The sequence below is a fragment of the Equus asinus genome, chromosome 22 (assembly GCF_041296235.1).
Source record: "Equus asinus isolate D_3611 breed Donkey chromosome 22, EquAss-T2T_v2, whole genome shotgun sequence".
In the NCBI taxonomy this organism is placed as follows: Eukaryota; Metazoa; Chordata; class Mammalia; order Perissodactyla; family Equidae; genus Equus; species Equus asinus.
In genome coordinates, this window is record NC_091811.1 from 36,800,496 (window position 1) to 36,828,160 (window position 27,665).

General features: G+C 38.9%; 1 protein-coding gene across 7 annotated transcripts in view; it reads left to right on the forward strand.

The window, feature by feature from the left end:
• The window catches only part of STK38L (serine/threonine kinase 38 like), an 81,029-nt gene that overhangs the window by 30,199 nt on the left and 23,165 nt on the right, over positions 1 to 27,665 (forward strand). For 5 of the 7 annotated variants that reach the window (XM_070495179.1, XM_014846873.3, XM_014846874.3 and 2 more), the window contains 2 exons: positions 21,757 to 21,901; positions 25,837 to 25,888. Coding sequence is in view for 5 of the 7 variants with exons in the window: in XM_014846873.3 (XP_014702359.1) it covers positions 21,768 to 21,901; positions 25,837 to 25,888 (186 nt within the window). In the remaining 2 variants the exon portion in view is untranslated. Of the gene's footprint in view, positions 1 to 6,466; positions 6,584 to 7,813; positions 7,890 to 21,756; positions 21,902 to 25,836; positions 25,889 to 27,665 lie in introns of all 7 variants that reach the window. The other 2 variants (XM_070495177.1, XM_070495178.1) reach the window with 2 other exon arrangements.

Genomic DNA, 27,665 nt, shown 5'->3' on the forward strand with positions numbered 1-27,665 from the left:
GACATTACTGCCAATCCTCCTCTTTTTGCTGAGGAAGATTGACCCTGAGTGAACATCTGTGCCCATCTTCCTGCGCAGCGTGGCTTGATGAGCAGTGCATAGGTCCGCACCTGGGATCTGAACCAGCAAACCCCGGCCGCTGAAGTGGAACATGTGAACTTAACCGCTGTACCGCCAGACCAGCCCTGAGAGTTGTGCTTTTTTATTTAAACTCTGTTAGATGGAAATTTAAGGAAGAAAAGAGGTGGTGATGATATTAGAAAGGAAAATAGTTGTTAGTAGAAATCAAGATACTCTTTGTGTAAAGTTAAGTAACTTTAATAATTATAAGAAACCTTTCAAATTCCTTAGAATCTATCATTTTTTATTTTTGTTTTCTCAAGATTATATTATAAACATAGTTCTTGCTTTTATTATGAATTATTATAAATATAAACAAAAGAGAGAAAAATTTGAGGAGCATTCATGTGTCTGCAGCATACATCTTAATAGTCTGCCGTATTTGCCTCAGGTGTTGTTGAAGTAACAACTATGACAGATTGAGTCTGAGATGCCTTTGTGGTCCCCTCTCACCCTCCCTCCCCAGAAATAACTGTTATCCTGGATTTAGCCTTTTTAGCGTTCCAGTGCATGTATAATCTTACACTGAGTAGTGTCTTGCCTTTTATGAAGCAATTTTACCTCTTCCATTTGATCTTCACAACTCTTAAAGTATGTAGGGAACTATATATGTATTTCACTTCTAAAAATGTACAACCCACCAAATTATTCCAACTTCACTTAATAAAATCTAAAGGCTGTGAAGAACTGTTTTATAATTTACAATTTACAATGTATCTCATTAGAAATAGAGTTCTGAAGTTGGTGTATGAAAACTGTTCACACCCTGCTGTGTGTCTGCCTAGTTTAAAGTACTTAATAATTACTTTAAAAAGTATAAACAGCACAATAGGACTGGAAGGAACCTCAGCAGGTTTAAATAGCCTTAGCTTCCTGATTTTAGCGAAATTGCCTTGAAACCAATTCATAGGTAAGTTTTCTACTCATTTTGAAAGAACATACCCTCACTAAGTAATGCTTACTGGCGTGACAGATTGGTAAAGAAGTCACGGAGATGTCTTGCTTTGCATTATCTAATAATGCTTTAAAAATTAAATAACTGAGGGCCAGCCCCGTGGCCGAGTGGTTAAGTTTGGGCGCTCTGCTTCAGTGGCCCAGGGTTTCGCTGGTTCGGATCCTGGGCTCGGACACGGCACCACTCGTCAGGCCATGCTGAGGTGGTGTCCCACCTGCCACAACTAGAAGGACCCACAACTAAAAGATACACAACTGTGTACCAGGGGGCTTTGGGAGAAAAAGCAGGAAAAAAAAAAAAGAAGATTGGCAACAGATGTTAGCTCAGGTGCCGATCTTAAAAAAAAAATTAAACTGTATACTTTGCATATGATTTAAATTTTTAAAAAAGTTCCCACTCCAATTCCTCCCAACCAACATTCCCAGCTATGGTTAGCATTATTTTTTGCTCCTTGGAAGGAGATACAGTGCTCATCTTGTTTATTCAATTTAAAAAAAAAAAGAAAAAGAAAAAATTTTTTTTCTTCTTTTTAAAATGAATCCAGTTCTGGTAAAAATGTCTGACTCAGTACTTTTGGACAGAACTACCTCTTTCCGCAAATAGATGAGCCCACATACTAGGTCTTCTGAGTGAAGTGAGTAAGTTTCCATGATATCAGGAAACTGGGTGGAGGTTTTGTGGATGCAGGTTCTGGGGAACAGGGGCTTTTCAGGCCGAGTATAGGGGTAGTAGGATCAGGTTCTGGTATTGAATAGCCCCTTGAGCCACAGAGCGTCTGGGGCCTTCCCGTTGGGGTAGTCTAGTGCTGGCCCCAATTCACAGGCATCATCGGGAGGAGCTGCTGCAAGAACGAGGAGAGAGGCTTGCTGGTGGGATCTCTGCCCTTTGATTAGGTGCTGTACCTGTGGCTCCGTCTTGATTTATAAACCAAGTTAAGGTCATCACTGTTTTTCTTCACATGGGCTTCTAAATAGCTGTCATTAAATTTTAATGACTGCCAGGCATTCAGTTAAGCTACAGCTGAGCTGCCCAATTTATTAGTTTTTATCAGGCACTGCAGCCACACTGATCTTACCCTGTTCTGAAGCCCTGCTTCTATCAGAAAGGCCCACCCAGGCTTATTTGTCCCATGCACTAATTGTTTTTGTGGCTTAGTCTCACTTTTTTCAACAGTATTACAGGATCTTAGAATGCTCATATCATCTCGCCTACTATTTTGGTCTCTCCCTACTAGCCTACTGTCTGGTGTATGACGGGTGCTATTGATGCCAATTATTTGATCAGCCTTACCTACAACCAGTGGAACTGTTAGCTTAGCTGTTTCTTCTATTTTTCTATCTTTTGTCAGACTGAAGCCTTAACTGTCCTGCAAACACCACCTAATAGGTTTATTGAATATCTTATTTTGTTTTCTATAATCAATAACTGTAAGTTCAGGTGTAGCTTTTTAAAAGGGACTTTAAAAAACTCTAACCTTCAGTTTGGATATTTTTCCCCAGATGGCAGAAATACCTTGGCAAAGAAACCAAACCAAAACGGTAATTTTAAGCCCGAGGCTAAGGCTGGGTTAGTTTAAATCATGCTTTTTCCTCTTTTCAAAAAGATGATACTCAAAGTCCCTATAGTATTTTTAATTGAACTCTACAAGCAGATTCTAAAATTCATGTGAAAAGAGTATGTGCGAATTTTGGGAGAGAGCAAAAGGAAAAGGTGAGAGGCTTGCCCATCCAGAAGTCAAATTATATTTTACAGCTCTGAAAATAAAATAGTTTGGTTTAGGTGTGATGATGGCTGGCTGGCTGGCTGGCTGGATAGATGCATAGATGGATAGATGGAAGGAAGGAACAGAGTCGAGTCTCAGAATGGACTGTTATGTTATGGAGCAATGGATGGATGGATGGATGGAAGGAAGGAAGGAAGGAAGGAACAGAGTAGAGTCTCAGAATGCACTGTTACCAGGTGGTTATCTAGTGCAGAAGTTCTCTAGTTGCTCAGACTCCTGCTTCTGAGTCCTAGTGCACGTATTTTTTTTCTTAGTTTTTAAAAATGTTTGCTGCATTCTTAAGTATGACTCTTTAGTTTTGTGAAACCTTGGGGCCTTATGTTTCCACAAATTTTATAATGGAAAGAGATGAGGAAAATAAACTTTATTATAAAGAACTTGGTGCTTTCCGGAGCTAAGTCCTCTCTAAAGGGAGGCTTACCCACTTAAAGATAAAGGTCAGATGAGGGACGACGCAGCTCAGCGGGTTATGAGCTTAGGCCCTGGTATGCGGCAGACCAGGTTCCATTGACTAGTTGTGTGTCTTTGGGTGGTGACTTACTGAGCCTCAGTTTCTTCATTTGTTAATGTGGGAAACATCGACTTCACAGAATCAAGAATGTCATGCGTGTTAAACATTTAGGACTGTACCCAACAAAGAAATGTTAGATAAGAGTTACCTTTGGTTTATTTTTATTAATGAAGACCTTTAAAGGCACTGTGAAGGGTTTCTGTTTTTGAAATTCTCAGATAGGTACTAATCACGAAGATTTCAGAAAGGCAACTCTATTTTCAAATCAGTTTCACAGTTTTCTTGAGGGAGACAAGCAATTCTTCCCTTAGCGAAATAGATTGAAAAGTTAGAACTTCTGATTTTGCACTGAAGAAAATCAGTACTGATTCCAGCTACCTTTGTCTTATTTGCTGTGAGAATTTGGGCACGTTAATTGCTGTAGTGAGGTTCTTCATTTTTATGGGGAATTTGAGAAAAAGAAGAGGGTTTGAATTTCAGTGGGAGAGATTTAGGTTAGATGTAAGAAGAACTTTCTGATTGTAAGGCTGCCAAGCAGGTAAGAGGCACTCCTGTGTCACCACGAGGAGACCTTTCTTGCCTCCTGAGGTTATTTCAGGGCTCCTGAGAACCCGTCTACATGCAGCTTAAACCTGGACTTCACCCCTAATGATGGCATCTTTGCCGGGATTGTAGCTGCCACTCTGTGTTGGTAAATCCTCCTGCTCATACAGTAAAGCCTTCTCATAGTCTTTCCCTATTTAGACTAGTAACTGAGGACAGCATAGGTTAGACAAATACGTATTTGAAATAATCTGCAAAACAATTGCAAAAATTCCCAACAGATTATAAAGCTCTTTAAACAATTTATACAGCTGTTTGGGCAAGGGGGCAGGTTAAGTGGGAGGAAGGTTAACAGCCTTGTTTCTGTAGAAGGATGGGCGAGTTGATCCTTTTAAGTTTCTTTAAAACCGGGAATTATACAGGTTTAAGATTTATTGACAGTAAGTAAGGTGATCGTGTAATAAAAGACCAGTAATTCTCTTGAATTGCCTTTAGGAAGTTACATATTTATTTTTGCCTTTAGCTTTGTTTAGCTAATTAAGCCTGGTCATAAAGGGTAGGCATGATGTTAGAACAATAGCCCTGGAGTCAGACAGGGTTCAGATCCCAGCCCTGCCACTTTCTAGTTGAGAGATCTCTAGCAAGTGACTTAACCCCTCGGAGCCTCGGTTTCTCATTTATGAAATGGGGAAATAGAGCCTATCTCATGTGGTGGTTGTGACGATCGAGTGAGATAATGCACGAGCACTGGCGGGCACAGAGAAGGTGCTTGGTAAATGGTGGCTGTGATGAGGACGGTGATGATCATAGCAGCGATAAGGACGTTGATTAGTTGCTGTCCAGAGAATCATTAAGCTGGAAAGTTTTCTGCTAAAGACTAAATTGGCGTTATTTAAAAAAAGAAATTATATGTGCTAGTCCAAACAATAGAGTCATAATGTCACATCTGAGATAAGAGAAAATTTTACTTAGTTTGGAAAGCTATGTTTCTACTTAAATTCTCAACCTTTGAGTTGTGTGACAATAGTTTTCATTTGATCCTGTTGATTTATGGGAAGTGCCCTGCTTCTAACGTAACAAGTGTATTTCCTGCATGAACTAAGCATACTCTGATTTTTTTCGTAAGTCGTATAAATTGAAATTATGTAAATATTGGCATTATGGTATAATTTCAGCTATTTAAAATAGCTAAGAATGGGCTGTGATAATTTATATTGTTCAAATATACTGAATCTCTTCAAGAATGAATTTTCTAATACAAACGTGGGCAAAAAACTTAGGCAGCTTGTTAAAGAAGAAATAATTACTTAAAATATAGGAAAATGTTTAAATCACTTTAGTCAAAGAAATGCATAAGCAGAACTAACACATCATAGGTTCTTTTTAACTAATCAGGCTGGCAAAGATCAAAATGATGGACAGTGGGGCTGGCCCAGTGGTGTAGCGATTAAGTTCTCATGTTCTGCTTCGGCGGCCTGGGGTTCACCAGTTCGGATCCCGGGTGCGGACATGGCACAGCTTGGCAAGTCATGCTGTGGTAGGTGTCCCACAAATAAAGTAGAGGGAGATGGGCATGGATGTTAGCTCAGAGCCAGTCTTCCTCAGCAAAAAGAGGAGGATTGGCAGCAGATGTTAGCTCAGGGCTAATCTTCCTCAAAAAAAAAAAAAAAAGATGGACAGTGCCCAGTGTTGGCTCTCTCATATAACTGTGGATAGTCTATTGGTACTGTCTCTCAGGAAAGCACTTAGGTAGTGTGTATCTAAATTTTAAATGTGAGTATTCTTTGACTCAGCAATTGCCCATCTGGAAGTATATAACAAGGAAATGAGAGAGAGAGAGTGTGCAATCCGTGATCTAATATGTTTGCTGCAGCATTGGTAAAAATACCCCCCAAAACTGGAAACCATCTAGACAGCTGTTAGTGGACATTGGTTTAAAACTATGGCAGTATAGAAAATGGAGTGTGCCATGGTTGCTTAGTTTCAGAGGAACCTACATTCAAATTCTGGTCCCACCACATTTAAGCTGATGATGTTGGGCAAATTACCTACTCCAGCTAAGTTTCACGTTCCTCTTCTCTAGATGGAAATGATAATGGCACATGCTTTTTAGGGTTGGTCTGAGGATTAAGTGAGATGGTAAACATAAAGCAGAATGTCTAGCACAAATAACTCATCATATGTTAGAAAATATTATTACTATGTGCTCCTTGAAAAGGATAAAGTGGATCTATTTTAATGAATATTGAAGGATATCTGCAAGATAGTAAGGGGAAAAGCAAGTTACAGAACAGTTTATCTGAGCCCATTTATATTAAAACTATGTATGTGTATTACATATGCCTTAAGGTTTTGGAACGACATAGTAACAGTTAGCATTTGATGAGCACTCAACTAATATCAGACACTAAGGTCTTTAACACATATCAATCAACCACTTTATTAAAACTAGTTAATATATTTTAAGTGCTTGGCACAATACCTACACTTTGTAAAGTACTTAGTAAACCCTAGTTATTAATTCTCACATGCTGTCATTATCTCTGTTTTGTAGATAAGAACACTGACACCCTGAGAGGTCTCACAGTTCTTAAGTGGCAGAGCCAGAATTTCATCCAGGCAGTCTAACTCCAGTCTATCAGCTAGCAGTTAAAACTGGATATTATGGGAGGTAGGATTGAGAGGGCACTGTCACTTTGCAATTTATATACTTCTGGATATTTTCTTTTTTTTTTTTTAAAGATTTTATTTTTTCCTTTTTCTCCCCAAAGCTCCCCGGTACATAGTTGTGTATTCTTCGTTGTGGGTTCCTCTAGTTGTGGCATGTGGGACGCTGCCTCAGCGTGGTCTGACGAGCAGTGCCATGTCCGCGCCCAGGATTCGAACCAACGAAACACTGGGCCGCCTGCAGCGGAGCGCGCGAACTTAACCACTCGGCCACGGGGCCAGCCCCTATACTTCTGGATATTTTCACATGAAACATATTTTACTTTCATAAATAGAAAAACAGATATTTCCAGTTTGGAAAGAAAAAAAGTACATATTTATATTTTAGAAACCTTATTTCATCTGTTATAGAATACCTATGGCAAATTCCAAAGGTCTGAACATATGTACACTTAGGTTTGCCCTCATGCTCAGGTGCCCTGGAAAGGAGTGTCCGTGACCCCATACATAACAGTGTATGAGATTTTGAGAACCTCACTTTGGGGCACATTTCTAATATAGACAGAGGTAGGGTCCCAAGCTAAATGTACATCACTTAATGATGATTATCTTCTGTAATTAAAATCCTAATAGCTTTCAAGAAACCTTTAGTCATAATATTTTGGATTCCAGAAGTTTGTGGTAAAATGTCATTCTTCTGTCATGTGAAAAAAGCAGGTGGAAACCAGTTATTTGATACACAGATGTGTAATCATAAGATAGGAAGCAGCGATTCAGTGTTAGACATTAAACTCAGTGTTAGAGCTAATAGATGCCACGTAGTTCAGGACTGGGCCATGGCTGTCAGTATTCTGGTGGCCAACTTTTCTGCAGGGGCAGTGTGGTGTTCTAGAACTGCCACTGCACGGTGGACTCTCCAGCTAGATTGGGAGCTCCACCTGAAGGCTGAGTGACCCGTTCTAGTTCTGGACCAGATAGCCAAATGACTGTGGGCCTCAAGTCTGTAAAATGAGGGAGATAGACTAGATAGTACAGTTCTGTTTTCAGGTTCTGTGATTCTAACAGTCTTGCCTGTTGGTGAACTAAATTTGCAATCTTAGACCTCTAGAAAAACTGCTGAACAGAATTGAACTCATAAGCTGATTTATGGGAGGGTTTGCCCGTATGCCTACTTGAATTACAGGATATCCTTGATGACAACAAAGTATACAGTTTACTTTTTCTTCCATTTTAGGCATTCTTTTCCTCGCCTATATTTGTTTTCCAAATAAACCAGAGTTGTGTTCTGAAGATCACAAGTCAATAAAGTGGTATGACCCTGTTTGATACTTAGATAATAAGCTGTTCAGGTATTAATTATAAAGGTCACTGACACTAAAAAAATTTTTTCTGCCTTCAAGTTTTTTTGTACCCTGGTGTCTTAATGAGATGGATACCTCCCGGATTTTCTCATGTTTGTGGAAGTCAGCTGATCTGTGTGTTTAACACAATACCACAGTCTGATGAGTCGCGTGGTATGTCTGCTTTTAGCTGGGAGCATTTTTCGTTGGTTACTCGTGATGGTCCAAAAGTCTTGTGGGAGAGTTTAAGTGACTCAAAATAATTAAAAGTAACTCAGAGCTACTTATATGTTAAAATTGTAAGCTTGGTGATATCACATTTTAATTTTAGTCTAATCCAATTCTTTGCCCTCAAAAAGGACTGCTGCTCTGGCTCTTATGTTGCTAAATTAGTCTGATCTTTTTCAGTGTGTAGTTGTCATTTGAAAAGGAACAGCAAACAAAATAACATAGTAATTTTCAAATTAAAATAAAGAAATTGGTCCAATGGAGGAATCCACTTAAGTCTCTCCTGAAGCTATTCAAAGATGTAGAAGCTTTGAGTATTTGAATGAATGGGAAAAATTAAAATATGAGTTGATATTTTTAATTAAAGTTGTGTTTGGAAAATATATTTTATATCCTCACTTAAACTCAAGTCTGTTTTCAGGTTTCATTTTGTGTGTGAATTTCAGTCTGTTTCTCTCTCTCATTCCTATTAGAAGCTTACTTTTAAGAAAGTGAAAGGCTAGAATTTAAAGATCACCAACCTTCTTATAGTTGGGCCACTGAGTGAGTTATGTGTTTGGGCTGCTCGCCAAAGCTTGCTCCTCCCCTTTTCTTTAACAGCATGTCACACCACCTCTTACCACTCATCATTTTCTTGTCTTGTTCATTCATTGGGTGTTCTCTGATGACAGCAAACCGTCACCTTTTCTGTACAAAATAGGCATTTGTGGTTGTACTGGTGCTTTGAATTAGGCATTATCTCCTTTAAAATGGGCAAGGAAGGACTAAGGGGCAGTGAAGATCTTTAAAGCTAGAGCATTCATTTTGTCTCTTTTTATGATTTTAGAGGAGTAATTCCCTTACCTTAAATATGACTTAAAGTTAAGTTAGCTAAGATTCGTGCTGCCCTGCTTTTGGTTTTGATAATGGCTTTTTGAGTCACCTATAGAAAAGCTATTTGAAAGGAGAGTGACAGTTGGAGTCCTGGTAAATATGCATAGGTAGAAGACACTAAAAAGCTTTTTCCCTGAAAAAAACTGTAAGTTATGACTGAAAAACTTTTCAGAATTCCCATTAGTCTTCTGGGCTGTCTTTAGTTTTGTTCCATGACGTCGCACTCTTTTTGCTGTTCTTCATAATCCTCCACTAAACCAGAGCTAGGAATTTGGTTCATAGGGAAAAAATCCAAGTACAGTGGTACTGTACAGTGGGCTGAAAAAATGTAAGTTGATTCCTGTTTCCTGTTCACACCTGTACTCTCACACAATTACTCTTAAGTACTTTTTTCTTTTTATAAAAATGATCATTTTCCCATTATGGAAAAATTGGAAAATTTAAAAAATGATGAAGGACAAAATTGAAATCATCCATAATTTCACACCATAATTTACTGCCCCCCCTTTTTTCATTTTGTTGAGTTTATATTATACCTGAAGATAGAACTTTGTGTCATGTTTACTTAACATTATTTCTCATGGTTTTTCTTTGGGAAAATTTTCTTCAGTATTATTTCTATAGTATTTCATGCTATCATCATTTCTATTAATCAGTTCACCTAATTTTAAACATTAGTTTGTTTTTTTAAACTAATCTTTGATTTAAAAAAACCTACAAGTCTTTGTTGTAATTTGGGTTATTTTCTTAGGATAGATTCCTAAAGGTGGAATTATTATGTCAAAAGATAAAATAAAATCTTTAAGGTTCTTGATACAAATTGCCATAGCCCCTACCAGAAAGGATTACATCCCTACCATTTAAGAAGACAGGGAGTGATATCATCAAGATGGTGACATAGGCCATTCCCAACTTCACTGCCCCTAACAAGAGGACCAACTAGCAATTATCTATAGCTAAGATACCATTATAAAAAACCCAGAACCCAGGAGTGAGGCTGAAGCAACCCCCTGGGCTGCAGAGACTGAGAAGGACCACATTAGAAGGCTAAGAGGAGCAGCTACACTAGCCCACATTGCCCCTCCCCCAGGGCAGCACAGCACTGCACCAAGAGAGCCCCCCTGGGCGTATGGTTTTTCCCGTGGGAAAAAGAGAGTGCAAGGTGGACATCCAGCTCCCCCAGCATTGTGGGATGCTTCCTGGGAAGCCCGCCTCACGGAGATCACTACGGACATCTTCAGGGCTCAACCAGTGGGGATCAGATAGACAGAGGACGGGGTGGGCTTTACAGCAACCAGTGCTCAGATCTTAGTGGACCACATTGCTGCTTATAGTGGTGCCTGAGCACAGATCCCAGCCAGGGTCTCTGCCCATCAGCAGAGCCAAGCTGGTAGTCTCCTCTGACCAGGGAGCTCAGTTGGCAGCTCTGTTTGATTTGAGTCTTTAGCCAACGAGCCATACCTGCTGTGGAGCCTGTTCTATGGCCCCACCCAGTCAAGGAAGCACATTTACAACCCTGCCCAACTACTGAGTATAGCCTCCAGTCCCACCCAGACAGCCACAGAGCCTATCCTACAGCCCCATGTGGGCAGGAAGCCAAGCCAGCAGCCCTGTTAATTATACTTTTAAGTATAGCCTCTGGCTCTACATAACTAGGGAGCCTGAACAGTGACCTGGGCAGGTTGGAGCCCAGTCTATGGTACCCCCTGCTGTTGCTGCAGAGCCCACCCTACAGCCCTGCTGTGCAGCAGAGCATAGCCTATGGTCCTGCCCAATTGTTGAACACAGCCTGTGGCCTCACCCCGGCAGGGAACCCAACCATTGACCCTGCCCAATCACAGAGCATAGCCTGCAGCCCTACCTGATAAGGGAGTCTGGACAGCAACCCTGCTCATCTGCAAAGCATAGTCTGTAGCCCATCCAATTGCAAGATATAGCTGCAGGTCCCTCCCAACCAAAGAACCTGGCCAGTGACCTCATCCAACAGTGGAGCATAGCCAGTGGCCTACCTGATTGTGACGCCCGGCCTGAGGCCCTACCCAAGTTCAGGGCACAGTGTGCAGCCCTGTCTGATTTCAGAGCATAGCCAGAGCCCCTGTCCAACTACAAAGACCTGCCTGTGGTCCTGCCCCAACGCAGAGTCCAGCCAGCAGCAACATCCAGTCAGGAAGTTCAGCCTGAGACTCCTCTCAACCAGAAATGATTGCAGAGCTCAGGCCATAGCCCTGCCCAATTGTGGAGTCCAACCAGTGGCACCACCCTGCCAGGGAAAACAGCTTGAGAGCTCACGTGACCAGAGGTGATTGCAGAACCCAGCTAGTGGTCCCACCTGACTGGCACAGCCAGCCACCCGACCTGGCCCTGCTTGAATGTGGAGCCCAGTCATCAGTCTCACCCAACTTCAGAGCCCAGCCAGCAGCAACCCCCTTTGCTTCAGAGCATGGGCAGTGGCCTCACCCAACTAGAGACCCCAATAGCAAGTCCTGCCTGCCCACAGACTCCACCAACGGACCTGTCCAGTACCCCAAGCTGAGCTGATTAGTAAAGATCCTTTCCTGCTGAAGCAAACCTGTAAAGTCTGGAGGAGGAGACCACTTACCAAAATAGCAACATGAAGAATCAAGGAACACGAAGAATCAGGTAAACATGACACCACCAGAGGGAACTAATAAAACTCCAGTAACTCACCCTAAAGAAATGGAGATCTATGAACTGACAAAGAATTCAGAATAATTCTCTTAAAGAAGTTCACTGAACTACAGGAACACACAGACAACTGAATGAAATTAGGAAGACAATGCATGAACAAAATGAAAAGTTCAACAAAGTTTTTTGATAGAAGCTATAAAACAAAACAAATAGAAATCTTAGAGCTGAAGAAAACAGTGATCGAACTTCAACTGAGAGCTTCAACAACAGACTTGACCAAGAACAAAAAAGAATCAAGTGAACTGGAAAGTAGGTCATTTGAAATTATCCAGTTAGAGGAGAAAACAGAAATAAGAATGAAGAGTGAAAAAAGCCTACAGGCTTATGGGGGACAATCAAGAAATACAAATACACGTTATGGGAATCCCAGAAGGAGAAGAAGAAAGTGTATTTAAAGCAATAATGGCTGAGAACTCCCCAGATTTGAGGGAGAAATGAACATGCAGGTTCAAGAGGTGCAGTGGGCCCCAAATAAGTTGAATCCAAAAAGGGCTATGCCAAGACACTTTATAATTACATTGTCAAACGTTGACGAAAAAGAATTTTGAGAGCAGCAAGAGAAAAGCAACTTGTCACGTACAAGGGCACCCTCATAAGACTGTAAGCAGATTTCTCAACGGAAACTTTGCAGTCCAGGAAAGAGTGGGATGATATATTCAAAATATTGGAAGAAAAAACTGTCAACCAAGAATACTGTCCCTGGTAAAGCTGTCCTTTACAAATGAAGGAGAGATAGACTTTCCCAAACAAACGCTGAGGGAGTTCATTGCCCCTAGACCTAAGTTACAAGAAATGCTAAAGGATGTTCTTCAAGCAGAAATAAAAGGATGCTGGAGGCTGGCCCCATAGCCTGGTGGTTAAGTTCGGCACACTCCGCTTTGGTGGCCCAGGTTTGGTTCCTGGGCACAGACCTATACCACTCATCAGTGGCCATGCTGTGGCAGTGACCCATATACAAAATAGAGGAAGATTGGCACAGATGTTAGCTCAGGGCTAATCTTCCTCAGCAGAAAAAGAAAAGAAAAGAAATAAAAGAATGCTAATTAACATGATAAAAACATATGAAGGTATAAAACTCACTGATACTGGTAAATAATATATAGCCCATGTCACATTCTTTAATATTGTAATGATAGTATGTGATTCACAGCTCTAGTTTAAAAGTTAAAGAACAACTGTATTAAAAATAACCATAACTACAATCATTTGTTACTGGATACACAATATAAAAAAGATGTAAATTGTAACACCAGTAACCTAAAATGTGAGGGAGGAGAAGTAAAAGTACAAAGTTTCTGTATGCTATTGAAGTCAAGTTGTTATCAGCTTAAAATAGGATGTTATAAATGTAAGACATTTTATGTAAGCCTCATAGAAACCACGAAGAAAAACCTGTAGTAGATACACAAAAGATTATGATAAAGGAGTCAAAGCATACTACCACAAAAAGTCATCATTCACAGAACAAGACAGCAAGAAACAAAGGATCTACTGAATAGTCGGAAAACAATTAGCAAATTCTTAATTTATTAATTTAATAAATTGTTTATTAAGTCCTTACCTATCATTAATTATCTTAAATGCAAATGGATTAAATTCTCCAATCAAAAGACGTTGAATGATTGAATGAATAGAAAAACAAGATCCAATGATGTGCTGTCTATAAGAGATCACTTTAACTTTAAGGGGACACATAGACTGAGAGTCAAGAGATAGAAGTTATTTCAAGCAAATGGTAACCGAAGAAAGCAGGAGTGGTTATACTTATATCAGACAAAATAGACTTTAAGATAAAATAGTCAAAAAAGACAAAGAAGGTCATATAATGATAAAGGAGTCAATTCATCAAGAAGAAATTACAATTGTAAATAATTATGCACCCAGCATCAAAATACCTAATAAATAAAGCAAATACTAACAGAACTAAAGGGGAAAATAAACACCTACACAATAATAGTTGGGAACTTTAATACTCCCTCTCAATAATGGATAGATCATTCAGACAGAGTAACACTGTAGGACCTATCAGACAAAAACAGAACATCCCATCCAACAGCAGCAGAATACACATTCTTCTCAAGTACACATGATCTCTCTAGATCATGATCTAGGCCACAAGACAAGTCTCAGCAAATTCAAGAAGATAGGAATTACGTAAGTTATATTTTCTGACCACAATGATGTGAAACTAGAAATCAAAGGAGGAAAGCTGTAAAATTCACAAATACATGAAAATACACTCCTGAGTAACCAGTGGATCAAAGAAGAAATCAAAAGAGAAATTTAATAAGAGATGGAACAATGAAAATAGAAACCTAACATACCAAAACTTAGGGGATGCAGCAAAGGCAGTTCTAAGAGGGAAGTTTATAGTGATAAATGCATACATTAAGAAAAAGAAAGATCTCAAATAAACAACTTAACTTTACACCTCAAGGAACTAAAAAAAGAACAAACTAACCCCAGAGTTAGCAGAAGGAAAGGAAATAATAAAGATCAGAGCAGAAATAAATGAAATAGAGAATAGGAAAACATTAGAAAAGATTAACAAAACTGAGTTTGCTCTTTGAAAAGATAAACAAAATTGAGAAACCTTTTGCTAGACCAAGAAAAAAAGAGGACCCACATAAATAAAATTATAAATGAAAAAGGAGATAATACAACTGATACCACAGAAATAGAACAGATCGTAAGAGACTACCATGAACAATTATATGCCAACAAATTGGACAACCTAGAACAAATGTATAAATTCCTACAAACATATAACTACCAAGACCAAATCCTGAAGAAATTGAAAATCTGAACAGACCAATAATGAGTAAGGAAATTGAATCAGTAATAAAAAATCTTCCCAACAAAGAAGAGCTCAGAACCAGGCATTAATATTCAAAATATACAGGGAACTCTCACAACTCAGAAGCAAAAAATCAAATAGTCTGGTTTTAAAAAATGTGTAAAGTCCCTAAATAAACATTTTTCCAAAGAACATGTTTAAATGACCAACAGGTACGTGAAAAGATTCTCAACATCACTAATCATCAGGGAAATGCAAATCAAAACCACAATGAGATATCACTTCACACCTGTTAGAATGGGTATTATCAAAAAGACAAGAGATACCAAATGTTGGTGAGGATGTGGAGAAATGGGAACTCTTGTATGCCATTGGTGGGAATGTAAATTGGTGCAACCACTATGGAAAACAGTATGGAGGTTCCTCAAAAATTTAAAAATAGAACTGCCGTATATGATCCAGCAGTTCCGCTTCTGGGTATCTATTCAAAGTATTCATCTGACTGTTTTTCTTGCTCTGCAAATTGTACCTCAGGGAATAAAGAAGCTGTGGCTGCTCCGTCATTAGGGAACCAGCATATACAGTATGACACCTGAGGATCTGTTGTAGCCTAGGGCATTATGATTTCAACTACAGTCATGCACTGCATGACAACGTTTCAGTCAACAATGGACCACATATATGGTGATGGTTCCATAAGGTTAGTACCATATGGCCTAGGTTTGTAGTAGGCTATACCATCTAGGTTTGTGTAAGTACTATAGGAGAGGAAGAAATTTTTCTCTACCCTACTAGGTTCTTCTGGCTGGTTTAAGAATTAAATTGACATGAGACATTAACAGGATAAAAACAAAAGTTTAATAACATGGATACATGGGAGAAACCCAGGAAAACTGAGTAACTTGCTAAAATAGCTGAGGCCCTCACCTTAAATATCATCCTGAGTTAAAGACAAAAGAAGATACTGGGGGTGGGGAGAGTCAGAGACTTCAGAGTGAAGGAAGGCAAGTCACAGAAGGTGCAAAGGAGCAAACTTTTGGAAAACAAATGTTTGGGCACACAGAAACAGAAGAACACAGAGGGGAGCCCAACAAATAGGCTTCTCTAGGTTCCTCCCTGTCTACCACCTAGTTCATGTTATGCTAAGGTGATATCTCCCTTCCTGAGACTTCCTGAGAATTCAGGTTCTTTTATCTGAATTCTTTTAGGCAGTTAAGGGGTAGGTAACAAGAAAAACTTTCGAGTCTTTTGTTTCTTAAAAATTATCAGCCTAAAATAATCTTCTGTTAAGGAGACACATTTGGGGTGGCACATTTTGTTCCCCTTCAGTATACTCTGTGATGTTTGTACAATGATAGAGCCTAATGACACATTTCTCAGAACACATCCCTGTCATTAAACGACGTGATTGTAATGATGAATCTGGGAAAATTTTTATACTCCAAGGCAGTACAGTAGCATTAAGGATGTGCTTTTCTCTGAAATGTAGTGTGTGAAAACTAAGGTGAAATCACCAGTTAAATAGTGTGTTTTACCAGTCAGGTAAGGCAGTTCTGTTTTCCTACTTTTGAAGTTTGATGGTAAATGGTTGGAGACACTACATGTATTTATAGATGGCCTGAGTGCCAGATTCGTTATCTCCTTTCCCCAGGCTTGATAAACGAAAGAATGTTGGACTTAACTATTGGTAGTGTCTCCGTTAATGAATAGGAGAGTCTGGAGAAAACACGTGAACAGGAAATTCAAGGGCACCTACTGTTTTTTTTTTTATCAGTCCAGGAATTCTAGACTTGCAAATTGTATCCTGTTCTTTTTCTGGCTAAAGAAAGGGCTTTAATAAAAGACAAAGAACAGTGCTAAATCCATTAGAGGAATAAATTTGCAGTATAATAAGTGCCAGTCATTGAGATCACTCTTTGTAATAATTTGGTCACTTTTGTTCTTAGGGTTTTTTTAATTTGAAATTTTTAAAGTCTATTTGTGTCTGGTTAGAGGGAAATAATTTTTACTTGTTTTTTAAGCTAATCTCTAAAAGATATTATTTAGTCAAGAGAAAGGGTAGGATTTTTGGCATTTTCTGCAGTTGTATCTTGAGTTTCAAGTAGGATTTGTTTCTGCAGGTTAACATAAAACTAAATGATGCTGTAGTTTTTAATCCAAAGGAAAGTATTATATGTAAAACAAATGTGATTTAAAATTCATTACATTTGAGTTCAGTTACTCTGCATCATTTACAGAATGCCTACTGTGTGCTCAGCACTTTGCCAGGTGCTGTAATACTTTCATTACAAAGATGGGTAGACATAGGTTTTGCTCTGATTTGGTTTTTTAAATAAGGCATACGAACTTGCCTTATGTATAACTAGAGTGGAAAGAACATAATAATCATGATTAAATGGTATAGTATCTGCAGATTGTTTTTTATTACTTGATATCCACTTCTGGATTTTGGAGTTAAATGCCTTACATCTTCTTATGATGGGAGAAACCTGATCTTCTGTTTACCCCTCTTTTATAAAGACCTCAGGTTCATAAATTTTTATTAAAACCACTTCATATTTATTTCTATACTGTTAATGCAAACAATCTCTGTTGTTTGGAGTTGTTTTGAATTCCCTAACATTTTTTTATGTTTCATAAAAATTTCCCCCAAAGTTTTGCTCAGTATTATTTCGGCTCACCTCTATGCCCCCAAGTTTGCTTCATTCTGGGAAAGCCCCATCAGCAGCAGAGCTTAATATTGGCCATTTCCAGCCACTTTAAAGTGGCAAGATAGTGACCAGAATTTTTTTTTTAAGCTTCCACCTTATCCTGATGCCGTTAAATGTTTAAATTGAGTAACAGTTCTCTGTTTTGATGCCAGACTCACCAAGCAATCTTCTGATCCTAATTAAGGCTTTACATCTAGCTTGCCTACAAGGACAGAATGCATTTGCTAGAAGATGCACGTATCTGTTCCTAGTTACTCAGTTTCTTATTGTGTAAATCAATAAATTGCCATTATGTCTTATATTATCAGTCTCTTGTGAACTTTGTTAGGATAATAAAGTAGCTTCCAGAATTTGATTGCCCTGGCACACCAGCAACTGAAAGCCAGACCTTGCACCTTGGCAGACTGAGCAGAGCAGCCTGTTCTATGAGGCTCTTGGCAGCCAGTCAGCTCCCTTCCAAGGCCGCACCCTGAGTTCATCATACGTCTTTCTTTCTGACTTCCACAAGCATTGCTTATGTATTAGTTCTTTGTGCTTTTTTCAAGAGGCATTATAAAAGCTGTTGTTTATTTTTTCACCATTCACTTTTTGAAAGGAAAATATAGACCTTGGACAACTGTGGTTGGATCTTGACCTGTTTTCCTTTTTTTTGGTTAGTGCCATCCAGTTGATTCCAACTCCTGGTGACCCTGTGTACAGCAGAGCTGAGCCCTGCCCGATGTTGTTGCACCAGCCTCTCACCTTCCGGTGCTATATCAGACAATGCTCCATTGCTAGTCATAGGATTTTCATGAATCCTTTCATTTTGGAAGAGGATGGCCGGGTCCTTCTTCCTAGTCTCTCTTAGTCTGGAAGCTCTGCTGAAACCTGTCCACCGTGGGTGACCTGCTGGTATTTGTAATACCAGTGGCATAGCTTTCAGCATCACAGCAACATGCAGCTGTCACAGGATAACAACCTACAGACGGGTGGTGTGGTTCCCTGACCAGGAAATGGACCCGGGCCACAGTGATAACACTGTTGAGTCGTAACCACTAGCCCACCAGGGTGAGCTTTTTTTTCCTTTTAGGAACTGGCAAACCAATTTGAAAGTTCTCTATCAGCTACAGATCTTCTGGACAAATCAGAAAGCACTCTGAAATCCCTAAGTATTGCTCTTTCTTGGAGCTTCTAAGTTCCGCCCCCCCCTCCCCGTTGTTTGCTGAAAAGAAGAAGCAGGCACTTTTTTACTAGTGTTTGAAGAGAATTATCTATGCACTTAAATTTTATGTGCCTAAAGGAGGCTCCCTAGAATACTGCTGTAGATTGTACCTATCCCCTTTGAGTGTTTAGGATGCATATTAAAGATTCCGGGAAGTCTTGTAATAAGAAACTTGTTGAACTTTGTGTAATCTGGATTTCCTAAATTTATTTGAATTCCCCAACTTCCGGTCTATCCTCTGCAGCTCCCCCCACCACCCCCCTCCTCAAATCCCAATTAACAAACATGATTTGGGATGTCTGCTGTATACCACCCCTGTTCTATTTTTTCTTCTTTGACTTTTCTGCATCTGATCCTGAAACATAGAACATGAACCCAGTAATTCTAAGATTTCCAAAAATGGTTTGGTAGCATTGCCTAAAATAGCATTCCAAGAACAGCTTAGTGCTTGAAAATCATTTGGCCATGATAATTCTCGAGTTTCAATTATTTTTATTATTTACTTTTAAAAATGATATTTGTTATTATTAAAGCATTTAGCACATTTAAAAATATTAAACAAGGTGCCTAAAATAATGTCTTACATTTGTATAAGACATTGTGGCTTTGCTATGTATTATCTCAAATAGCCTTAGACTGTGCCTGTGAACTAGGCAGAGCCAATATTATAATCTTTGGGGGGAAAATGACTTAAGTTCAGAGTGTCCTGGTGATTTGAATAAGACCATGGGTCAATTAACAGCAGGGCCTGGATTAGATTTCTAAATTTATGACTCCTAGGTTCAGTAATTTCTTTTTCCATAGTTGCTTATTAGCCAGCCTTTATGGAGTACTTTACTTTTGCTAATTCTTTCAGCTCTTCCCCCACCCCACATTTCACGGGTTGACTCATTCATTCATTATTGCCTCCTGTGTGTCAGATACAGTGCTATTGTGGTGAATACTCAAAAATGAATCAGGAAAAGTTGTTGCGCAGAGACAAATGGAGTGAGAAGCACCAGTACCTGGGCTATGTTGGTACAAATGCTAGAGAACACGCATGAAAGAATGCCAAATGTATGTCTCTTCTGGGAGGGAATGTTAGAGAAGTCATCCCAGTAAGACTTCAGCCAAACTGGACTTAAAGGATCAGCAGGGTTCCTGCAGAGAGTACAGGACATAACTGATTCGAGGGTAGGTCGTGTGAGGACTGGGAGGCATGAAAGAGCCAAGGATGTTGGGAGAAGAGTGAGTGGCGAGGCTGGGCAGCAGATAAGGCCATGGAGACAAGTTGGAGAGAGTTCTTGGAGCTGGAGTCCTGACTCCACAGCTCACTAGCTATGTGGCTTTTCTAAGCTTTAGTTCCTTACCTTACAGGGCTGTTGGGAGGAAGAAATGCAGTCGTGCTTAGGAAGTGTCACTATCTTAAATCCACAGGAGAAAAAAAAAAATCAATGAATAAAATATCATAAAACTCCTGGTAAATACCAGCACTCAGTGTGTGTGAGTTGTCTTTATTTATCACGCTAATTTGTTTTGCTATAGGCAGTGAGGAGACATGAATGACTTTAAACAAATGACATGATCTGCTTCTTGTTATAAAAAGATTTAGAGTAGTTAGCAGAGGAACAAGTCTATGATGTTAAAATAATAGATTCAGTTTTAGACATAATGAGTTTGAGACTTACGGAGCACACTGAGGTAGAAACCCAATTAAGATGACAGTGGAACTGGGAGTTTGCCATAGTTAAATTGTTTACTTTCAGCCTATACTTGACTTGCTTGACATTGTAGAACAAGAAAGGTCTTTTGGTTCATTCCATTATCCCTGGAGTCTAGTCCAGCTTAGGTCCGTATACAGGGGTCTGTATTTTCATGTAATTTAAATTGGAGAAGTGGGTGTTGGGGAGTAGGTGGCAGGTTTGAGTGCAATGTTGGATGCACACTCTTGACAATCTGGATCTTCTCTAGAATGGTGTGTTATGATCCACATCCAGATAAGCAAAAACCTGTTTATAATATATGGAACGTTTCTAGGTTTTTTGGCCCAGATGTAGACTGTGGTAGGCAAGTCTCTTAGGGTCACTGCCCACCTATAACAGCCACCAGAGTTCAGTCTGTCACCCTATGAAGCAGCCATTTTGCCACATTCCTTATCTTATCTAATTGTCCAGATTATCTTCTTCAAACCAGTACTTCATTTGGCTGGCCCAGTGGTTTTTAAAAGTTGGCGCTTGAACGGCTGTAAGTAAACATACATGTCCAGTTAAGGCCACAAAGTTTCTCTCTTGTCACCTGGCTTGATTAATACATTTGTGTTTTCTGCCTGGTTCCTATAGGCGTTTGAGTGTCATTTGAAAATGAAATGGACCTCATAGTCTGGAGAAATGTACTGGACCTTGTTATAGCACTATCTGAAATAGCATGGAATCAGAATGAAATAGGACAGCCATGAACTCCATCTAAAGGGCTTGTTTCTAAAAGCAGTTTTCCCCTAAAACATATACTCACTGGGGCCGGCCCTGTGGCCAAGTGGTTAAGTTTGAGCGCTCCACTACGGCGGCCCAAGGTTTTGCTAGTTCGGATCCTGGGTGAGGACATGGCACCACTCATCAGGCCATGCTGAGGCTCATGTCCCACATAGCACAACCAGAAGGACCTACAACTAGGAAATACAAACTGTCTATTGGGGGGCTTTGAGGAGAAGAAAAAGGAAAAAAAGATGATTGACAAATGTTAGCTCAGGTGCCAATCTTAAAAAAAAAAGCACACAGTTCAGTGGTATTTATAAAATAAAATAAAAAAATAAAACATGTACTCATAAGAACTGCCGTAAACTGATATTTATGTGCGTATTTGATGCAACACTTCATGTTTCATAGAAATTATATGGCAGAAGCTGCTTCTTACTATTTAAACTACAGTAATTCTTAGGAGACTAACATGTATTGGGGACATAAGTATTGGCAAAATCTTATGGATTTTATTTAGTAATCAGTAAAACAACAAAATAGATTGACCCGTTCTTGTTTTGAATGCATGTTGAATATGACCTTTTGTATATAAGTGTGTCCATATTGTGTGTGGACTGCCACTGCTGCTGCTTTACTGTTGCTCACCCCTCGTTTTGCCAGCACAAAGTTACGCTATTCCCAAAGCAATAGAAATTGTCTTTCTCTTTCTTTACTAGCATCGTGTTATTTATAATGTGAAAGACTTAGATGTCTTAACTGTTAGGGTAGAATTTTACTTAGTAGAAATTCAACCATTTCCAGAGTTTGTTATAATGGCTAGAAAGTTTTTTTCTACTGAATAATTTGTGTTTATATGTTGTTTCAGTTTCTGTTACTATGGCAATGACGGCAGGGACTACAACCACCTTTCCTATGAGCAACCATACCCGGGAAAGAGTGACTGTGGCCAAGCTCACATTGGAGAATTTTTACAGCAACCTAATTTTACAGCATGAAGAGAGAGAAACCAGGTATAGTAAAGGCTAGTCAAAATTTTCTGTTTAGTTACATAAGCTGTTATGCTGCAAGTGGGGTGTAAACATGTTGTCCATTAATAATATAAATCTTGTGGATTCCTGTATGCTGTTTTTAAGTTTCCTATACTGACAGTGTACCTAGTTACTTGTTTTATTTTCACAGAATAGTTTCTTGTCCTGTACACCCAAATACTTATATCACATGTCAATTGATGTTTTAAACAAAATGTTTGCAACCATGAAATTATGATATACTTTATACTTTCTTTTAGAGGGTGCTTTATGAATAACTGACTTTAATCCAAAAGCATTTATAGTGTTGTGTATATGTAAGTGGGAATGGAAGAATAAAAAATGAATGCATGTTATTTTGCCTTCAGGAAACTTACAGTAAGGAAGATAACGCATGTAAATATTACATGAAAGAGTAAAAAGTATCGCTAAGAGAAGGACAAAGAAGGGAGAGATTGCTTTTGCTAAGGCAACTGAGAGGGCTTCATAAATGGTAGTCCCATTGAAACAGGGCTCCAAAGGAAGAGTACTATTTATACACGCATCAGAGGGAGAAGAAAGAGGCCAAAGAGCAGGAGGAAGGATGTTAGAGACAGAAGAACTCACATTCAGTGCTAGGTCAGGCAGTGTCCAATCTGGCTCCAGTTGGATTTCACCATTTCCTGGGAGCCTTAGATGCTTTACTATAGCTGTTCTCATGGTAGTAGGAGTCTTTGAAGATTTTTGAACAGAAGAATTAAATGATCACAGGTGTCTCTCTAGAAGAGTATTTTAGTTGTGACGTATAGAATGGACTGTGGGAGGAGGGATTAGAAACAGGAATGGCTAGTGATGTAGTCGGACAAACGGAAAGGAGGCTTGAATTAGGATTGTGACAACAACAATGGAGAAGAACTGATGAGTGAGAAAAATTGACAAATCGTGGCAACTGGCCAAATATGAAATATAAGGGAAATAAGTCAATACCAGCTCCGAAATGTCATGCCTGGGCAAACAGAGAGTGGTGCAACTTAGTGAAATTGGACTCAAGAAGAAGAATCAGGTTTTGGACTTAATTTTGGACAGGTCTAACTGCAGATTAGACATAGCTGAGGAGAGAATTAGAACTAGAAAATTAAAACTTATGCAGTTATTCAGAAGTCAACCTAGAGAGACAGAGCAGGAAAATATGGAACAGTTAAGAAACATGGAGCATAGTGAGAAGAGCTAACATATCTTTAATCAGAGTTCCTAAAGGAAGAGAGGAGAGAGAATGGAGCAGAGGCAAGCTAATACTAAGAGGTCACCATCAGCAGAAATTTCAAAAGATTCAATTTAGGCAGAAGGAGAGTGATCACAAACAGAAGATCTAAATGTAAATACATGGATAAATCTCAACAACAATTGACTGTATAAAAGCCACAATAAAAATTATAATATCTTATGCATTTTAAAAAATAGAATTAAAATATTTTGCTATAGTAGACTATCAGGAGGGAAGTAATTGGAATTAAAGTATTCTTAGAGATCTTTGTATCTCTAAGGACAGAAATATAACATAGGGTGGTGAAGATTGATTAATTTCAGACTTTGACAAATTAAGTGTCCATGTTATCATTCCTAAGGCAGCCAGTAAAAGAATAAAAATAGAGTTTGTAACTTCCAAACTAGTAGAAGGAAATAAATGGAATGAGAAAAAAAAGTCAGTTCAAAAGAAAGCAAGAGAAAAAGAAAAACTGAAATACCAAAAAGTAGACACAAATAGAAAGCACAAAATAAGTTAGAAATAAATCCAGATGTATAAGTAATTACACTAATTGTAATGTAATGGAAGTCTCTGTAAGTGATCAGATCATTAAGGAGAGTGAACAAAATAGAAGAGAACCCAGGAAAGAGAGACCTGTATTTTCTCAGCAGGCAGGCACTGAAGTTATTCGTCAGAATTGTAAAGGTTCATTGTCTTTTCTTGCTGAAACCTTAAAGTAGCACAGTTTTGCCCTCTATTTCCAAACAAAGTAAAGTAAGAATAAAAGTATCTACTGTTATTTTAAAATAAAGCAGCCTCAGCTTGATGGTGCCGTGGAAGTCATATTAAACAGCTCATATTTTCTTAAAAACTTATACTTTAAGAAAACGTCATGAATTTTTAAGGCTTAACTGATCAGATAAATACATAAGCCAAATAAAGTGCCAATCAGAACAAAATGTCAGAGCATTAAATGGAGGAAAATTGTTTTTTAAAAAGGTACAAGAGGGGCTGACCTGGTGGCCCAGTGGTTAAGTTCGGCGTGCTCCACTTCAGTGACCTGGGTTCGGTTCCTGGGCGTGGACCTACACCACTTATTGGCAGCCTTGCTGTGGCGGTGACCCACATACAAAATAGAGGAAGATTGGCATAGATGTTAGCTCAGGGTGAATCTTCCTCAGCAAAAACCAAAACCAAAACCAAAAACAAGTAAGTAAAAAGGCACAAGAGAAGTCATAGGTCTTCCCCTTTACATTTGGTGGAAACAGATAAAAGTTACTGCCTCTCTCCCGAGAATGAGGGATGATTTCATGAGGTGTTAGTCTTGGCAAGGATTGAGGAAAGCGGGCAGTCGAGATCTGACAGGATAAAGTTGCTTGTGTATTGATAGTCTCTCCCAGATTAATGTTGCTCTTACTCTTTGGATTCTTTCTGCAGAGAAGAAAACTCAAAATCATTCAGCGAGCAGCTCTGCAGTGCCCAGAGGTGCATGATGGCAGGCACAGAACCCAGTGTTAGGAGCTTATTCCGTCTAAGGGTTGGTCCGAGGGGAATAATGTAAAAACAAAAGATAAAAAGCAGTGAGATAAGCACCTAGGTGCCCTCAAATGCTGAGGAGGTGGGTGGAGAATATGTTATTAGGCCTCATCTTCTCCACTGGGGTGCTGGTGTGTGAACAGGCTTTAGATATTTTTGTTATGAACTTTCCATAAGAAATAAAAAGAAGTGATCTTAATAATAGGTTAGGAAAGAGCTTACCTTTGGACATATCGTCATAAATAACAAATACCAAAAGATGTGTATGATGGTTTCAATCCTTAAACCCATATGGATAAATCCCGGAAAGTGTCTTATTCTAACACACTCCAAAACTAATTAGGAAGGGCTCTCCCAGGCTTATCTCTAGGAAAAACCAATACAATACAAATAAAATACTTAACATTCACTTGGAAATGAGTTGCAAAATTCGAATCACAACCATCTCTGTAGTTACTAGTTATTTCACTTATCCCTCCCCTCCTCCCCAGCCCCACAGTGCTTAGCTTAACTAATTTCAAGGGTACCATTGTAAAGTAACGAATAACTCAACTTGGCTGTACCTAGAGAAGCAAATGTTCTGGTAGTTAATAGGTTATTTTTTATATACATATATGACTTTCCAATTTTCAAGAATTAGAATAACATGCACTCAATTACATTGAATCTCTCTCCTTGATTAATTGGGAAATCAAGCTTAGACTTTAAGTGAGGGACTTAGATAATCTCTTTTAGCTAATGAATGTTAGAATCAGAATTCAAACAGGAACATCCACCTTAAAAATTTATACTTTTAGACACTATATAGTGTTACCTTTATATACTTCTAATGTAAACATTGATTAAATGTTAATGGTTATGGTGGTTTGAACATCAATAACAGAGGTTTCCTTATTAGAAAATTAGTCACCTTTGCTAACAATTCATTTAGGCAACTTTAGAAGTAAGTTTTTCATTTGGCTAGTCTGAGAAAGCTAAATCTGGGTTGGCTATATATTTTGAGAAAGAAAACTATTCTTAGTGATTACTTTGATTCAACTTGAAAGTTTTTTTTAGCATAGCAAACTGAACTGGTAAACTTGAAAAAATGTAGATTTCTTAAATGGGAATTGTTAGGAATGTATTTAAAATTTAAATTATTTTTTCTTTTAAAAAGGCAGAAGAAATTAGAAGTGGCCATGGAAGAAGAAGGATTAGCAGATGAAGAGGTAACAGTGTTCGCTGTGACTGCTGTGACTGCAGTCAACACTACTGTGTTATGTCCTTGAAAAGTTGCTGAGAGAATGGATGTTAAATGTTCTTAACTACAAAAAAAGGTTACGTGAGCTGATGGATGTGTTAACTAACCTGATTGTGGTAATCATTTCACAATACATGTGTGTATCAAATCATCACATTGTATACTTTGAATTTATACAACGTTATATGTCAGTTATATCTCAGTAAAGCGGGGCAGGGGGGACGACTGTAATTACTGTACAAAAGCAACCCCAGTGACTTTTGCATTTTTCAGACGATTTTATATCTTAGATATCAGATGATATCAGATGATTTTATAACTTCGATAATGTGGATTTCATCATATGAATATGGGCTTCTTATTGCTATGATGGATATCTTTAAAAGGAGGCAGGTTTTTTTAAAAAGAATTCCGAGAACGTTGATTTAATGAGCAGCATCTACAGTATGCTAGGTGTGTGGAACAGGAAAATAGGGCCCCAAGGAGAATCAATCAATTACCAAATCTCAAATTTCTTTCCCAAATATTCCTTAAGACCATCCAGTTCTCTAGTCCAGTGCCACTGCCCTACTTTAAACTACCGTATATTTCACCAGAAGAATAACGGCCCCCGAGTGGTCTCTCTGCCTCCGATCTTAGCCCCACTCCCCAGCTCCAGTTTTTCTACACAATGAAACCATTTATCTGTCTAAAAACAGATTTGATCATGTCACTCTTTTGCTAAATACTGTTCATTGGCTCCCAAGTACTCAGGATAAGGGCAGACTCTGTAACATTGGGGTACAAGACGCTTTACAGTGTGGCCTCTGCTTATCTCCCTCTGCCTCATCTCTTGTCACCCTACACCCGTGCTGACCCACAATATTGAATTACTTTAATTTCCACACTCTTGCCTATGGACCTTTTGACATGCTCTTTCTGCTGCTTGGAACTTCGTTACTCCTGTCCAACTCCCATTTTTCTTCAAGAGGCTTTAGGTCTCACTTAAGGCTTTGCTTTCAGAAGGAAATCTTCCCTAATTTCTTGAGGTACTGCTCCTACATTCTGCCATAACATTGTTCCTGTCCCTGGAGTAGCCTTAAAAATCATTTTCCCAGAGTAGAAACTCTATCTCTTATTCAGCATTACATCTCCAGAGCTGGCAGAGGGCTAGAATAAATGTTTGGTGAATAAGTGAACAATGGATCTTTCCCTCAACGAGTTTATAGATTAGAAGGAAAGATTACATGTGTGTGTGTAAAAATATGTATACATGATAGAACATGTATACATATATGTATACATGTATGTAAAAATATGTGTGTATGATAGAACTGAAAATACAGAGATTTTCTTCCCCTAGTTCAACGGGATCAGAAAAAGTTTCATGGAAGAGGTAACAATTGATTTGAATCTTAAAAAGATAGAATTTAAATTAGAGCTGAGGTATGTATAAAATAATAGATATATGTATGCAGTAAAGGAAATAGCAAGGTAAGTTGACAGCACTTAATGGAAAACTAGGCTTGGAAAAGTTTACTAAGAAATATATACTTTAGGGGCTGGCCCCGTGGCCGAGTGGTTAAGTTCCCGCGCTCCGCTTCAGGCGGCCCAGTGTTTCGTTAGTTCGAATCCTGGGCGCAGACATGGCACTGCTCATCAAACCACGCTGAGGCAGTGTCCCACATGCCACAACTAGAGGGACCCACAACGAAGAATATACAACTATGTACCGGGGGCCTTTGGGGAGAAAAAGGAAAAAATAA